This window comes from Zosterops lateralis (assembly GCF_965231275.1).
Source record: "Zosterops lateralis genome assembly, chromosome: 2".
Lineage (NCBI taxonomy): Eukaryota > Metazoa > Chordata > Aves > Passeriformes > Zosteropidae > Zosterops > Zosterops lateralis.
Window position 1 is genome coordinate 102,107,728 of NC_139763.1, and position 16,537 is coordinate 102,124,264.

A 16,537-nucleotide genomic window follows, 5' to 3' on the forward strand; every position below is an offset into this window, starting at 1 on the left:
TGGTGTTGTTCAGAGTGGTCTTTATACTCTGTCCTCATTCTTGCATTACTATTAGATTGTGGGCTCTGGAGAAGATAATTTATTTTATAGGAAATCAGTTTCCCCCAACTAATCCAGGGAGAATTAAGGTTTTTTATGTGCTTGTTCACGTTTCAACATAGCTATTTCCAAGCTGTCATTTTGAAATGAGTGAACATCTTAATAATTGTTTAAAGGAAGTGTTTTTATATAAACACTAGTTACATCCTCGTGGAATGCTTAATTTTCATTCTTTGAGTTTAGTTTTTCTTGCTGGTATATAGAGGTTGACAGTAATTTGTATACAAAAATAAGCATCATTTGCAGGTAGATTGGATAAAGCCAAGTTTATTAGGACCAAATCTCTTAGGGTGGAAGTAAAAAAATCATAATAGTTTTCTGTATTAGTATGGTTGAAGAAACACTGATTAAGTTAAAAGTCAAGTGTTTACTGAACTCACAGCTTGAAGATTGGATGCAGAAAAGATAATTAATGCCATTCAGTGAACTGTTCATGTTAGTCTTACTTCAATCACTGATTTTTTTTACTTTTAGGGAGGTTTGGTGTCTGGTAGTTTTTCTTGAATCTTAACTTTACAGTAACATGACTTTTTACAAAAAGAAAAATCAGCATTTCTGATTTGAAAAACCCCAAATTTTTTTTAATTTGAAATTTATTTGGTATTATTTCACATGGCAAAAAACGTTTTTTAACAAAACACTTTGTTCTACCATTTCCTAAGAGGAAAATCAGTGTCTTGGAGCTTATAATATTCTCATTTCCTCTCTGAAAGCAAGGGAAAAGGAGGCATAGGAAATAATTAACACATATTCTGCACCCCTTTGACTGCTGTTCTCTGTTGTATTGTTGCTGGTTTTTTCTTTAGCTGAGCAGACTTTCTATAGTATTGACTGTTTTTGGAGTTCTCACAACACTGCTTGTGGATCTGCTGGATTCTTTTATTGTGGCTGAAATTGAAATTAACTCACTGGAAAATGGTGAAGGAGTACTGGAACCCAGGAAAGCCTATGGGTATTTAACTGTCCAGGGAGATAATGAAACACCACATTGTTTGCCTAGGTTTGCAACTTTGCAAAAGCATTTTGTCTTTCTTCTAAACCACTTATTTCTGAAAGTTTGAGAGCAGCCATGCCCTTCCGAGGAGAAATCCATTCTCTCTCAAAGGAGACACACAGCAGAACATTTGCTAAAAGTTTTGGTCCGTGGCCATATCACCATCTTGATGAATGGAAATGGTTTCCACACCTGGTTTCATTCCTTTTCTCCTTTTCATGGTTTTGCTTTCCCACGTTGCTGCATTCTGTGCCTCACTCAGTATTCAGAAGGATTTATTTATTGCTTCCTGCAACCTCACCCAGCATTCCTGGCGACAGACGTGGGGCTAATTTCAAGACAGGAGTGGGAAGTTCAAACAGCCACATCAGCACTGCATGTTGCCTTCCAGTAAGTCCAGATGTTGATGCTGGGTCATATAATTACCAGATGCGTGATATGCCTACAGCCATGTGTGAGGCATGAACCAAATAGTCCAAACAACTGGCAAGCTCTCCTTTGCAGGATTTTCTCCTTAGGTTGCTCTTCTGGGAAATTGCAGAGATTTTACTGCTGAAACTCCATCTCACCGCCAGCCCTGAGTGTCCTTCCCATTCTGTCTTTCCATTGCTGCTGCCGCTGCCTCATGGCACCCTCCCTATGGATACTGCAGCCCTCAGCTGGGAGAGATTCCATCTATGGCACTTCAGCTGCTGTTTTTTTCAGGACATGGGACAGATAAGTGCATACCTCATTAATTTTCTGTTTTGTCTACTGGATACTTTGGGTATTGTTTCAGAAAGATCCAAATAATTCAGTGTCTGTTTATCAGGTTTTTCCATGTTTGTCGTCATTCTTACTGTCAGACTGCTGTGAACAGTGAACATTTGGAAATGAGGTGAACCACTAATTGACAGCTTTCCCCAGTTAGACTTGGAAAGTTTATGCAAAAAGAATAAAATAGCAACCCGGATTCAGACTAAAAATAGTTCAGTCAAAGGAACAGATCCTGAGTGAATCTTGACCTCCCAGCCTGGAGCAAAAGCTGCTTCCCCTGCCCTGCTGAGTTGCTCGTGATGCTGGGGTTTAAACAAGATTTGTCACTATGTTTGAGGCTCCATTAAAATAGGTATGTATTATTAAGCACTGCACTATTTTTTCATCAAAATATGTTCCCCGTAGCTGTGAAATGCTCCATCCTAGGAAGCAGCTGCTTCTCTGGCACCTGCGGGAGTTTTTTACTGTCTGCCCACCAGTGTGTGGTGGCTGGCAGGGAGGAAAATCAGGAGGGGATCAGGTCATCAGTTAAATCATTATTTCAATACAAAAGCTCTTTTGCCTCTAGGGTTGTAAAAGCAAGAAGAGGACTGGGAGTTGGGAAAAGCGATATCTTTTGCCCTAAGGAAGAGAGTAACTTTTAAGCTGCAAACAGTTTCTGCTGATCTGCTGCCACTGCAGTTTTTTTGCCATCAGGAATGAAGACCCTGGTTTCAGCTGGGAATCCCAGCGAGGGGTATCAGATGGATGGATGTGTGGATGAAGTGAACAAAGTGGGGAAAGGACCTGTGCTCTCGGTGGCAGGAGCAAAGGCAATGGGCACAAGGTGAAACACAAGAGGGTCTCTCTGAACACCAGGGAACACTTTGTCCCCATGGAAGTGGTCGAGCACTGGCACAGGTTGCCCAGAAAGGTGGTGGAGTCCCTTCTTTGGCTGGACCAGGTATTTTCCAGGGGGACACCCCTAGGGCATGCTGACTTTACCTAGTCTTGAGCAAAGTGAAGTCTGAAGGAAAGAAAACTCCCAGCTTTTGTTAAGACATCAGTTTATGGGCTGAAACCATTAAAAAAGGTTTGGTGAGGCTTCCCAATAAAAAATGAGGGAAGAAAACACACAAATTTTAGTGACTATAAACCTTAACTGCCAGACAGATAACTTCCAAGAAAGATCAGCTGATCTGTGTGCCCCAGGCTCTCCAGAGGGGTTTCACCAGGACTCAGAGTTTTGGGTAGCCCACAAGAGCTAGAGCTCCTGCCCTCAGCCCTGCAGGCCAGAGCCCAGCCCCCTCCAGTAAAAGGAAGAGGATCAGATTTTTTTCACTAGTATGGTCTGTCAGCAGAAGGAATTGTTGGGATGTAGATCAGTCCCTTTGTATCTGGCCGGGAAGTGGGTGGCACCTGCCCCATGAGTCAGGAGGAAGGAGCCAGGTCTGGCCCAGAGCCCTCCCCAAAGACAAATTTGCCTTCTTCCACCCTTGGGACCAAGGTGTGGTCTTCTCCAGACCTAAACCTATTAATCAATATCGTGCATAGCACAGGCTATCATGACTTCCTACTGGAAAGGGGAAAGCAGTGATCCAGCAGATTTCAGCCAGGCTCTTGGGCTGTGCCCAACCTCTCCTGCAGTTTTCCCGTGCTCTGGATGACCTCAACCCTCTGTCCATCTCCTTAGCCTCTCTTCCTTCCCCTGATAGGATGCTAATTGCCGGTGAGATTTTTCCAATTGAGCGCAGGATTGTGCCTTAGTCATCTGAGCAAGCTCCCTTCCTCCCTTTAAAGTTTTTCCAGACTTAATTTGACTTTATATCAGTAGGAAATGACAAGCCATGTCACTGTTTTCTTTCCAAGTGTTTCATACTATGCTCTACCTGGACACACAGCATGTGAGTGGGGAAGCACAATGAACCCATGAAGTATTACCAGTAGGAAGTGATGTTTTTCCTCCTTTTGTTCAGTAAATTCCCGATGGGCTGCAGCTAAAATATTGGAGACATTTTTAAGACAGGAAGGCTGTTGTGGTTTCAGCTTAGATACATTACTGATTTAATTTTCATTCCAACTGAAACCAAATCTGACTAGTCTAAGAATTTTCAAGTGAAGATAATCTCAGGATATAAAAAATCCTGAGAATATGACCTGCATTCATATTCTGGCTTTAACCCTGCCTTAGGATCAGAAAAATGACCCCAGCATTTCCCTTAAGTGAAGTACTCTTAGCATGTAGCAACATCAAGAGTCTTTTATGAAAGCAACAGGCATTTTGGAGCTTGTCCTTCACAGGTTTGCCAGCACAGGTAGCAGCGGGAGCACATCTTGGGCAGGTCTGTTCTGATGGTTGAATACATCTGCTTAAATATTTTCCACCTTTTTAAATATTTCTGAACATGCAGTTGATCCCAAATTACAGTGAAAAGTAATCTGTGCCATGAGTTAAAACTGTAGACTGTTTTTCTCAGAAGGATTTGTAGACAGTAAAGGGTATGAAACGCTCTTTTTATTGCATATATTTCTTTTTATTTTACAAATAATTATATTCACTGATACAAATGTTCCTTCACAGAAGGTACATTTTTTTTAAAGGGATAGAGTGTCATCCAAAATAAGCCATTTATTGTTCATTAATATAAAATGTATTCATATTTCTAGGGGGTGTCATATCCAAACCACTGTTCATCCAAATTTCCTGTATGATCTGCTCCCTGCGCTCAATCCTCTCAGCCAGTTCCGCTGCCTCTGCTGAGTTATAACCTGAGTAAGAAGGTCTGTAAAGTCCGTCTGTTTCATCCTGGGTGTTTGAAAGGGAGGAATCCTCCCCTTCCTCTTCCTCCTCCTCCTCCTGTGCACTGCTCTCGTAGGCTCTGGCACTCTCTGGTGCCTGCTGATCCCTCTTCCTGTGCAGTTTCTGGATGTCAGTAGGACATGACACGCAGATCACCAAGGCACACAGTGTGAGAGTTAATCCCACACAAATGCTGGACACAAACAGGAGAGCGGCTCTTTCAAGGTGATCTGCAGGCAAGAAAGCTGAGGCTTAATCACTTTACAAACTGCCAAGGCTGGTTCCAAACCCCAGCTGCCATTCCTGCAGTGTTCTGTAGCCATAGGGCACCCAAACCTGACACTCACAGCCCAACCCTGCCAGCTCTGCCTCTCTGAACTGCTGAGCAAAAATCCAGTCTGGTTATAACACTGTAAAATAACAATGTGTCCCCAACCCTTTATGAGCAGCTCAGTGCTGTTGTCAACCAGCTACCAGAACTCTGCACACCTTGTTTAGTCTTTCCAGCCGTCCTGCCAAAACAGGTCTTGCCCTCAGAAATGGGGCATGAGAAGAGGGACTCTGGCTCTGCAGGGCCTCAGCAGCATCTCCAGGCCAGGCTGAGTACGGAGCACTTTTCTTCCTTTGCACTTAGTGTTGCTAAGTCACAAGACCTGCTTCATTTCACAGCAGAGATCGCTGGGTTTGGGATGGCTTTTTGCTTTTTTTATTACTCCTTGATGATCCGTGTATGTATGCAACCCAACATTTCCAAAGACAGATGTCTCCAGGACTCTCAAAGGTCAGGACCAGGTTTTCAAAACTACTGAGCAACCAGCAGTCCCCATCAAAAATTTAAAAATATCTTGGCTGCAGTTGCTAAGAGAGTCTGAATCCTTCAAGGCTAGGGATATTCCCTAAATATCGATTATGCTGGGATTGTCCCATCCACAAGATTGTGATTATATTGTAACAATATCATTACCATAAACATGGGATTCTAGTTGTAACCTTTGGAGTTGATCTTCCCTTTTCCCACAATGCCATGATCTAGGGAGCCAAAGAATCTCAGCCTCATTTTCCTACCTCTAATGTATGCAAATGTAGCCAAGTAGTTAGAGCTGACAATAGTTCTGTCTTTCTTTGGAAGTCTTGATTCCCTCGGATCAAGGTCGACACCTGTGATAGGAGGAGGTAAAGCAAATTCAATGAAGCTACTAAATTAATATTCACCCAGTAACTTTCCAGCTAACAAGTCCATCCAAAACACAGGCAGGCCAGTACCGTGCTGAAAGAGCTGCAGAATACTAGACCAAACAATGGCTGACAAGTTAAATAAAGTATAATTAACAAATTATTGAAAATATCAAACATCTAGAAAATGCCCAGTTCATTTAAGGGTCTGTTGCCAAGTGCCTATTCCCATTGGGGTTTCTGAAATAACTTTACTTCATGAAGCTCCACAGTTCTGCAATGGCTTTCCCAACCCAACCATGCCATGTGCTTCTATTACTGGGGACACACATCAGCCTCATCCTTAACTTTGTGGCCTTTGAGAAGAGCTGGTGTTGGCATAACTTGTGAAAGATTCTTCACCCTGAAACAACTACAATTCCACTTTTACTGTTCCCACTATGCTGGCTCTGGGCAGATCACTTCTGCAGCGTTGCTGTGACTGCAGACTGTGCTCTCATTCCACTCCCAGCCTGTCCTCTGTTCTCCAACAGGAAGAACAGCTCTTTCAGCAGGGTTTCCACTATTCATCCCAAACCCTGTGTCTGTGGTGGTACATACCATCATTCTGTTTGACAGAAGACTTGTTATCAGGGACCAGGGGGTTGACAGCCGTGAGGATAAATTTAGGAACTGCAGACAAAAGACAAATTGTGTTCTGTTAGTTTTAAGAACCTTCTCCCCAGTTAATTACAGATCCCACTGCTAACCCTGGGTTTATTAACTGGGTTTCTGACAGTGGTATTGAAGGTTGCACTCGATCTTGGAGGTCTTTTCCAACCTTAATGATTGTGTGGTTCTTGCAAAGTCAGGCAAGCTTTGGGCCTGTGGCTGGATTCACACACCAGCCTGCTCCAGTAACATCAGTGCATCTTCACACAGGAACCTGCCCCTTGTTTTCAACCCCTTAAGGGTGTCCCAACCAGTGGATGAAGACAAAATTGGCCTCTAAATTCAGTGTAAACTGGGCTACAGCCAGATGCTAAGTTGTATCTAGATACTGGGTTTGGATGAGGATAATTCACTGTAATTCTACAATAAATGTTAAAGTGTTGTGTGATGTAATTTGCAAAGCTGGACAAAGATGGACAAATTTGCAAAGATGGACAGTTGCTGAAGAAGGTGGGGAGGATGGGGATAAATTAGCTGCATCTTTCTCATTTCATTAATTTATTCCCTTGATAAGTGCTTACAGTCTACTTCAAATAATTAAAAGAACTACAAGCAGGTGCATTGTAGAGACATAGAGAGTTCATATATTCCATAATGGATGAATGGGCCCTTCAGCCAGTCAGATCTTGGCCCCTGTTTCTGTACTATGTGAAGGCAGATTGATTTTCAGACTGATATGGGGGCGGGGGGGAAGGAAGAAATTTCAAGTGTGAAACTCACCTCTATCCCACATAGAAAAATTTGCCAAGAAATAGTGTTGAGATAGTTAAATGGAACAGAGGAGACTGAGGTTTGCATAGTTTTCATTTGAAAAACAACTAAAAATAGCACTTCTTTCTGAGCAGAACTTCTCTTTCTGTGTGGGCTCAAAGTCAGAGCTGTTTCCTTTCCTGATGAAGGAATCCTTTTGGGAGTCTTAGCTCCTGTTTGCAGTGGAAGGCCAACAGATACACGGGTAAATAAGCTCATTTCTGTTTTGTATTGTACCTCGTGGTAGTTTGTAGCTGTTTTCCAATGGTGGAACTGGAACTTTCCTTGGTGTGTGGGGCAGAGAGGGAGCAGGATTGTTTCCAGCCTGCAGTCTGCATTTGCAGGCCTGGCTGTTCTGAACAACATGCCTGTGTTGTGAACCATGTCCTGGGAGGATGTGCTGTCTCCAGCGCCCATGCGGGACCCAAAGCTCCTGTTGCATGGCCTGAGACTCTTTCACCTGTGCTGATGTTCCTCTTGCTCCCCTCCCAGGGGGACCTTCCCAGGGCTTTACTTGCCCTTTTCCCCTTTGCCATTCAAATATTTATTGTAGGGGGATGTTTAATTCAAAGCGGCATGGACAGAAAGAGCCCCTGGCTGCTTGCATTGCTTATTTTGATTACATTGCCTTTCAGAGGCAAGGGCTGGTATAGCCTACATCAGGTCACTGAACACAACAGCTGGTACCAGCATAGGAATTTTTATTATGATAATCACATCTGTATTACAACTTGTGCCATCACTACTTTGTCAAGTAGGAGTCAGTCACCTCCTGCAGGCTGCCAAAGGCAGCCCACAAAGGGGCTCTGGCATCCAGAGAGTGCAGATACACCGTGGGGCTCCAGGAGCCATGCTTTCTGAGAGAGGATTCCCTGATCCTGAAGTGCAGGCTCACCAAGAGCCAGGAGGTCCCACCTTGTGCAGACAGGAGACGATGCTGAGCAGATCACTGGAGGCACTGAGACTTCAAGAAACCAGCACCTCCCAACTCCTGTCATGTTTTTACTGTCAGGAATGAACTGCAAATGTAAAAATGCAGCCAGACTCACTACCCCTAAACAGCTGCTGACTACTGGGTGGGGAGTGGGGAGTATGGGGTTTTTTCACATTCTTGACCATGATAGAAATACACTGAAGTGTGGCACAGCCCTGAGAACAAAAGTGCTCTGCTCTGCTGAGTTTCTGTCACTACAAGGGGAGATCTGTTTGCATTATCTTTGGAAGCATCAGTTTAGCAGGCATCCTCTAATGAGGAGGATGAATGTAAAGTGTCATTCTGCAATATGCCAGATTCTTCCTGTGTTCATTAGATGATCTGTAAAATAATCAGATTTGGAGATCATTGGCTAATGCTTCAGATTGCACAGCCCAGTAAGATGTGGCAGAAGAAAAACTCTTCCAAATGTGTCAGCAACACAAAAGATCACTATTTGTTACCTACGTGTTTTTGCAAAACCACATCCCTAAATAACAGAACACCTAGCTCCAGCGCAGAGAAACTCACTCTGCTTTTCTGGTACACAGACGTGCAAAGAGGAACAACTTGTTGTAATTATGCTCATGCTAATTAGAGAGAAAGACATTAACTCATTTATAAAGGCAGCTGCACAATACTATAATGTATTGATGCAATGGCAGATTCCCAGATCTCTCCAGTAACATGAAGCCGAATTACTGCACCACCTTTCACAGCTGACAACCAATTCCTGAGGAGACTGAAAATCTCTCAGGGCTCATTTTCCTTTGATCTTCAGGTAGAAGTGACCTGGCCATCAATCCTACCCTGCTGTTCTTAAAAGCATGTCTCAGGTAACCTGTGCTCTTTGACCACTACTCACTAGGGATGCAGCCAAAGGACTCTGCAGTATGTACCTGTGGAGCTGCTCCTATTGAAGTATTTACGGAATTCTGCTCACCTCTTATGAAATTATATTAGTCTATAGGAAACAATATGGAAGACTGTTCTCTCCTGTCTGAGGAATGAGCTGAAGTATGTTTCAATCCTGCAAGGGATGTATAACTTCAAGCCTTTACTTTTCATAAACTTTCACTTCCCTTTCCATGAGAAAGGAAACCCCTCTGTGAGGAAGGAGCTGTAGATGTACTCATATGAATCAGGTTTCAGGACTGGGCTTGTACACAGTGCTTCAATTATGCTGGACTGTTTTACCTGCACTGATGCCAGGCAATGCCAGTGTGTTTTTCCTAGCTCTGTTGCAGGGGAACTCTGTGGAACAAACTCTTATCTGGATAGTATTTCTCAAAAATATTGAACTACATAGTTGATATTTTATTGTCGGTTGCATTCTTAATAGCAAAAAAATCCTTTGATGCCAGAGTCTTTGTTAGGTGCCACTGTGCCCAGGGGGTTGTTCACATATTTTGTATGGCTATGTCACGAACTTCCTGTGTTAAAGGGAAGTGAATATTTAGGAAGGCTCAGTGCCCATATGTGATCGTGTGTGTGTCTTTGTAAGCAGAAATGAGGGGTTGAAAATGATTGTGCATTTGCTCTTACCACATGCATAGCTGACATTCAGGTATTTTGTCACACCAGGTAGGCATGGACTTCCAAAATCCTGGCTGGTAACAATGATTTTGCATCTCTGTTTCCCATAACACCTTTTTGATAACACTTCCAGTGCTGTGTAAGACAAACAGTCTGAAAGAAAAAGTACATACAATAAATATACAACGCCCTGGTGTTACCCGAAATGAGAGCTGCTGGATGCATGACTAGAGATACAAATCTGCACCAGATCTCAGGTGTAACTTTGTCTTAGCAGGATTTCAGAGTTAAATATTAAGATTTGTCAATGCAAGGAAGTCAATTGCAATAACAGTGTGAACTTGCAGTGAGGTAATTCTCCCATGTTGCCTTACAGGTGCATACTAAGGGTGCAGGAAGAGTCTTGTCAAGCTCCAAACAGGTGCCCAATATAAGGTCTTGATGTTCCATTCAGGACATCTTGGAAAAAATAAGCACATCCAAATAGCTCTACATCTATTCTGTCTCAAATCAAGAGAGATGAAATGCTGCTTCCAAGTCTGTTTCTTGGCCTTGGGTTACTGAGATGAGTCAACTGGATATCCAAGTTCAGTTCAAGTCAGGTAAGATCAATTTTTATGTGTTGCAACAGCTCAGGCTACAGGGAAGTTCAGGGTATTAAGAAGTAGCTTTTGATTTACTATGAAGAGGTCGAAATGGGCTCAATATTTAACCAGGAAAACATGTGGCTTCCAAGAATGGGTTTTGCACTGGAGCTGAAATTACTTGAGTGGGAAAGTGTGTGAGTCACACTCTGCTTTAAAAAAAAAGAGTGTCTCTAAATGTGATTAAGTTCTCTGTATCCACATTTGCTAAACTCCAAGTGTTGTGGTTTGAAAGCAAAACGAAACCCAGGACACCAAGACACAAAGCAAAAAACACCCCGTAGTTTTGGTTTCTAAACAGAAAGGATGCAGAAAGGACAAGTTTGGAGCAAGTAATACTTCTCTGAATCTTTCTGTATCACCCACACACTTGGGTTTTCTGAGTATGACAGATATGTCTCACTCCAGGCTTCTGAGGCAAGGGTGCTCTAGAGGTCTGAAACATCATTTTCTGGGAATTGAAACAGTCCGCCTTCCTACAATAAAGGATGGCCTCCAGTCACCTGCCAACTGCTGAAGCTCATTTGTGCCTCTTTAAAGGAAGGACAAACATTGTTTGCAAAGATGCTCCAAAGGTTCCCCAAATCTGTTTAAAAACAAGAGAAGGTTTGACACTGAGTTCTTGACATTTAATGTGTGAACATAGGGCAGATTTGTGATTTTTAGAGTTAACTCCCTGACACCACCACTAAATAAGTCATATACCTGGGCAGAGCCATCAGGAGATACTGGGCTGATCTGTCTGGCAAAGGGCTTGTGGGTTGCTTTGGACATAGATTTTAGGAGAGAGCTCTTTGACTTTTCAGAAATCTAAAATCCCAATACCTTTGTGTCCCAAAAGATTGCTGGGAAGGCAGGGAAGGGCTGACCTAAAGCATTGGGTAGTTCTGGTTAAGTAACTTAGCAGTTTTAGTTTCCCTCCCTGGTAATTTCAGATGAGTAAGGATATATTTGGATGGACGTTTTAGACAGCCAATAGCTTACTTTGGCAAGTACAAAACCAACTAGAGAATATCAGGAGGAATTGTTGGGTGATTCATAAATGAATGGATTGGGAGCACAACAGTAAACTGGCAAACTGAATGTTTTCTATAAAATTTCCTGCCTGGGAGCTACTCTCAGTGGTACCTCATAAAACCAGGAGGATGCTGTGCTGATGGTTTTCTGCATATTTAGTGATATGGCAAGTGTATGTTTCATTGTGCCTTTGCTTATGTTTCTGTGGGACTTAATAGCTTCTTATCATCTCTATCCATGTTGGATTTGGCTCCTCTACCTGAGGAGCCAGTCGTTACATGCCTGCAGGTTCTTGGCAGGCCAGTTTTTGGACCTCCCAAGGCTTGCCTAGTGTCACAGGAGAGTAAAGGCAAACCATGGCCTGTTTCTTCTGCAGGACAGGACACACATTGCCTGGAAGGTCTTATAACATAAAAAACCACTTGATTTAAAACTTCCTGCATTCTGAAAAGATTTTGGGTTTTAGTGATTCAGTTAAAAAATCCTGTCTAATTTATGTGTGGCCTTGCTCCCTTCCCAATAGTTCTCCAAGCAGCTATGATGGGATTAACTTGAATAACTTACCCTTCTCCTGGTCAAGCCTTTTTCCAGTGACTGAATGAGGAGAGGTCAGTGCTGTTTTGAGTAAAGGAACCCATGGAATGGGCCCAAAGAAACCATTAATGAGGAGATGAACATAAATACGTAATGGGGCTTCTTTCTGACTAAGTGCTGTTTGATCTACACAGGTATTCCCTGGGGCTTGTTAGACTGGTACCATACATTTTCAATAATCTGCCTCTGGAAAGGCACATTCCCAGACTGCTAAAAGGCTGGTGGCATCCAGTGGTGGCAGACAAGGCAGCAGTGTGTAGCTGGGAAAACACTCCATTCTCCACGCTTTTCTCCCAAGTTGCTTGTTACACACCAAGACTGTCGGTGGATCTTTTGTACCAGCCACTGCTATGGATGGCACAGGGACACGGGTGTCAAGACAAGGTTCTTAATGCAGTAATAAACTATCCAGTCTGACTGCAGCTATTTAATAGTTGGAGTAGAAAGCCTTGTTTCTGTAGGAAAGGCTCTTTCAGCTCCCTAATTAGCTTTGTTTGGGAAAGTTTTGGCATGCAAATGACATGCGATAAATCATGCAGGCTTTAATGAGAAGTAATTTGTCTTCTGGTTTCCTAAAGCTTCTCTCAATTCAGACAGGAGGAGCTTTCCCTCCCTTTCTTTCCACCCTGCCACACAAAACCTGCAGGTGATGGAGCATCTTGTGCCAGGTTCCGGCGACAGCGTCCTGTCCCACCCTCTCCAAATGTTTCCAACTGCTTTCATCCCCAACTGCTCCTTATGCTGCTTTATGTGTTCTGGGCTGTGCCCACCCACAGAAGAATAAGGAGCTCGCTTTTAAAATCAACTGAAAGCAAAGATTTCACACCTCCAAATCAGGATGGCTTGTGCTTTGTGGAGCCCAGATATCAGCTGTGAGCACAAGAACTGACAAGGGGGAACTGCGGAGTTTGGAGCAAGGCTGTAGACTCCTAAAGAAAGTTGCTGAAATAATGTGGTAATTTATGCAAAAGCATGGCACACAGGGTCCAGCCTATGCATCAGAAAAGGGCCACTGGAACTGCTGATTCCAGCAGAAACAAACACACAACGTGATCAGCAGCATTTTTGTACAAAAAAAAACCCCAAAACTTGGTCTCTCTCTCCTCCTTGCCACATGCATGTGCAGTGGGGGATCCATCCCACCAAACACTAAGGGCAAGAGACAGGTGTGGCTCTCCATTTCCTGACAGCAGGAACCAGACTCCCTGCTCCTGCATGTGCACAGGCAGGAGTTCTTTGGCTCCTTTTAGACTTGAGGGCCAAGTGTACTTTTCCAAACCTTTCACAAATGTGAGCCATGAAAAAATAGACCCAAGAAACACTTGAACTGCTGGTAAAGAAAACATGACTTGCTAAAGTTATGTATGTCTCAGTGTGCTCCAAGCAACTTCCACCAGCCAAATCTGATCTTCCCTGTTCATCTCAGAAGAAATGTTATTTGGACTCTAAAAATGGTGGCTGGTCTCTTCCTCCTTTCAAACAATCACTCCTCATCCTGCCACTGCTCTGAAACACTCTTATTCTAAGGGAGTTTTTCTTTACAACATTCAAGGGGTTGCAAAGGGATGCAATGGCTCCTATTGGCACCTCTTGGGGCCCAAAGCACCTACTAAACTTCCCAGTTTGCTCGGGCTGACACAGGCAAGGACCTTTTCGTATCTCATGTCTGCACACAGAGAGACCTGACACAGCTGTTTTGTGGTGGAAACAAAATTGAACTATTTTATCCGTACTTTTGCATCCACAAAATTCATTTGACTCCTGTCTCCCATACCCAAAGTGCCAAAGCAGTGTGAAACATTTCCAGATCTGCCTAAAGCTGCTTGTACCTTCACTGCTGTTTCTTCTGCTTTCAAAAGACTTTCCCAGGGACAGGCTTACACCAGGCAAAGAGTACATCTTTAAGTAAAGGACAGAAACCAAAAGCTTTTCAATCAGTCAGTGAATAAGAGATACAAGGCCCTTTGAATTTGCTACAATGTCCAAACAAACAAACAAAAAGAATCACAGCATCATAGAATCCTGTTACATTAAAAAAATCATTACACCTAGTTTGACTGGAAGGAACCTTCAGGATTTTGAAAATCCCCCCTGCATGACTTTTTCACCTCTTCCTCTTATCTGAATCCACTAGGAAGAGGAGACTAGGACAAAGCCCAACCCCAGGGTATGTCATGGCACAATGCAAGCTGTGATGAGAGTTTGTGAATTCTCCTCCCCTCTCAACCCTCCAAAAGTGGGACCAGGTGAAAGAGAGGGTTGTACTGGAAAGGGCCCCACCTTCCAGCAATGAGAACCGTGACAGATGTAATTCAGGGCTCTGCTGGTCACTGGTGCTTGAGGGAATGCACATCTGACCAGCCAATGTGCATCCAGAGGAATTTCTGGGAATGATATTGCAGTGTTCTAGCATGCAAGTTGAACCTAGAGGTGACCCACTACCAAGCCGCCTTTCAAGTATTTTCATGTATTAACAAGAGTAATTTATAATTTGAGAGGTGTTTGTTGACCTGAATCTTCCTGGTGCTCTCTATGGTAACCTGTTCTGGCACAATTCTTTAACTTCTTCTGGCCAATAAATTTTCTGTTTCCTCATGCACATGTTAATACAAATATAAAAGAGATAATGGGTCAGAAAAGGCAGCAATTCACACGGGAGCAAACTGCTATAGTTTCCTACTTTGGTGCCGGGCACAATGGATACCTCTAGGCAGAACTATCTGCTACAGAACCACACCCAGAATTTTCTTGTGGAGTTTTTCATAGTCTTAGTAAAACAGGGAAGTTGCTTGCTGGAAATTCTGTACAGTCTTAACAGTGCCAGGCATTTGGACAGCTGCAGAAGCTGATTTTTATTGTTACATTGGCTCAGAAAACCAGCTGCATGAGTAGATACTCTTGCTAAATGAGGAGGTGAGGCTCAGGATCCTACAAGTGCTCATGGCCACACAGATATCTCCCACAGCAGAGATGGATTTATCTAATTTATTTCTTACATGGAGAAGAGCCTTTATGCAAAAGAAATGTTATGTTTTTCTGGGTTCCATTTGAAGCAAAGCTCTGAAAATTTATCAACTGATTTGACAGGTGGTTCACAGAAAAGTGATGCTTGAGAACACATCTGTCCCAATCCAAAGCTGCTGTTTGTCACTGCTGTCACACCTACCAACAGGTAGCCAAGATCTCAGGGAGTATCCAATACCCAGTACACCTGGCAGGACCGTAGCAAGTACAGAGAGATGCAAAACTTTTGCGCTCACCAGAGACTTTCTGGGCCTGTCATTAGGACCTTTGGGTGACTTCTGTTCTGCATAGTGATAAAAAAATCGCCTCACAGTTCCTCTGCGATGCAGTGAAAGCACTGGAATGGCTTGAGCACTGCCCTTAGGCTGAGTTGAGCCAATGTGAGCAGAAACAATAATGCATGTGTGGTGGAGCCAATTCAGCTTTTGGTGAAAACATAAATAGGTGCATGGGCTCTGATTCAGGAAGGAAGAGCTGTCTCAAGTCATTACATTCAAATTACCATTGTTTTTCCTGAGAGAAAGGTATGCAGTCGTTGCAGAAATCTAGTCATGCACCCACTTACATCTATCTGTAGGTGCTTAAATAACCACGCAAATAAGATTCAGGCTCGAGACAGATCTGGAGTCAATTTGATCTGGCTCTGAAGTGCCAAGTCTTTTGTGATAACTGAATGTGAGCTCCCATGCCACACAGGGGCTTTTGGAAATTCCACTGCCTGCAGAAAGTCACTGGTACCAAGCAGGAAGAGGCCAAGCACTTCCATTAAGTAATAGGAAATCTATACAAAGATCTGCCTTCTGTAGATCTACCTTGTGTTATTCTCAAGTTTTATGCTCTCTCCTATTACTAGTGTTTTAGGCTGCTTTACAGAACACAAAACCAGTGCCAGCCAGGGTATTGCTGCACAGATGCTTGTACACTGGGGCCATAGCAGAGCATGTTGCTGTTGCAAATTCTTTCTCTTTATACTGGGAAACTTTATCCAGTGGGAAAAGTTTGCAGAATTCTGATCTGTGAAGTGTGAGTGCTGACATTAGAGGCAAGGGAGTGATTTTGAGAGGTCAGTGAAGTGTGAGATGTAAGTGTGGTGGCAGCCTCTCTTTATCAGCCAAGACATCTCTGCCCCGCTTTGTGTCACCTGTTACTGCCACTGTCTTAAAGAGTGTCAGAGACTTTCTAAAATGTTTTCTCCACAGAACTGACAGGCAAACTAAGTCTTTGTGAAGGCCCAAGAGAGCTGGTGTGAAACACAGACGTGGCAATATTAAATAGAATCTTGTCTAAGAACAGATTGTGATTTTCAGCCAATAAATTTTTAATGGTATCTGTGTAACTAAATAGAAACATTGGCTTGCAGACAAAAGGCTCTTAAGTTTAATTATTGATCTCTTCTTGATGTTCAGAGATGATTCTCATAGATGACACGTAAACTGTGTTTCTTAGGAGCAATGTTAAGCCTTTGCACAGGGCTGGCATCAGTCTTG

At 43.2% G+C, this 16,537-nt stretch overlaps 1 protein-coding gene across 1 annotated transcript in view; it reads right to left on the minus strand.

The window, feature by feature from the left end:
* Nucleotides 1-4,331: 4,331 nt before the first annotated feature.
* Nucleotides 4,332-16,537, minus strand: part of EVA1C (eva-1 homolog C) — a gene marked incomplete at its 5' end in the record, with an annotated part of 32,207 nt that continues 20,001 nt past the window's right edge. The window contains 4 exons of the mRNA XM_083885134.1: nt 4,332-4,858; nt 5,694-5,786; nt 6,402-6,473; nt 9,781-9,924. Of these exons, the coding sequence (XP_083741260.1) occupies nt 4,458-4,858; nt 5,694-5,786; nt 6,402-6,473; nt 9,781-9,924 (710 nt within the window). The 3' untranslated portion in view covers nt 4,332-4,457. The remainder of the gene's footprint in view (nt 4,859-5,693; nt 5,787-6,401; nt 6,474-9,780; nt 9,925-16,537) is intronic.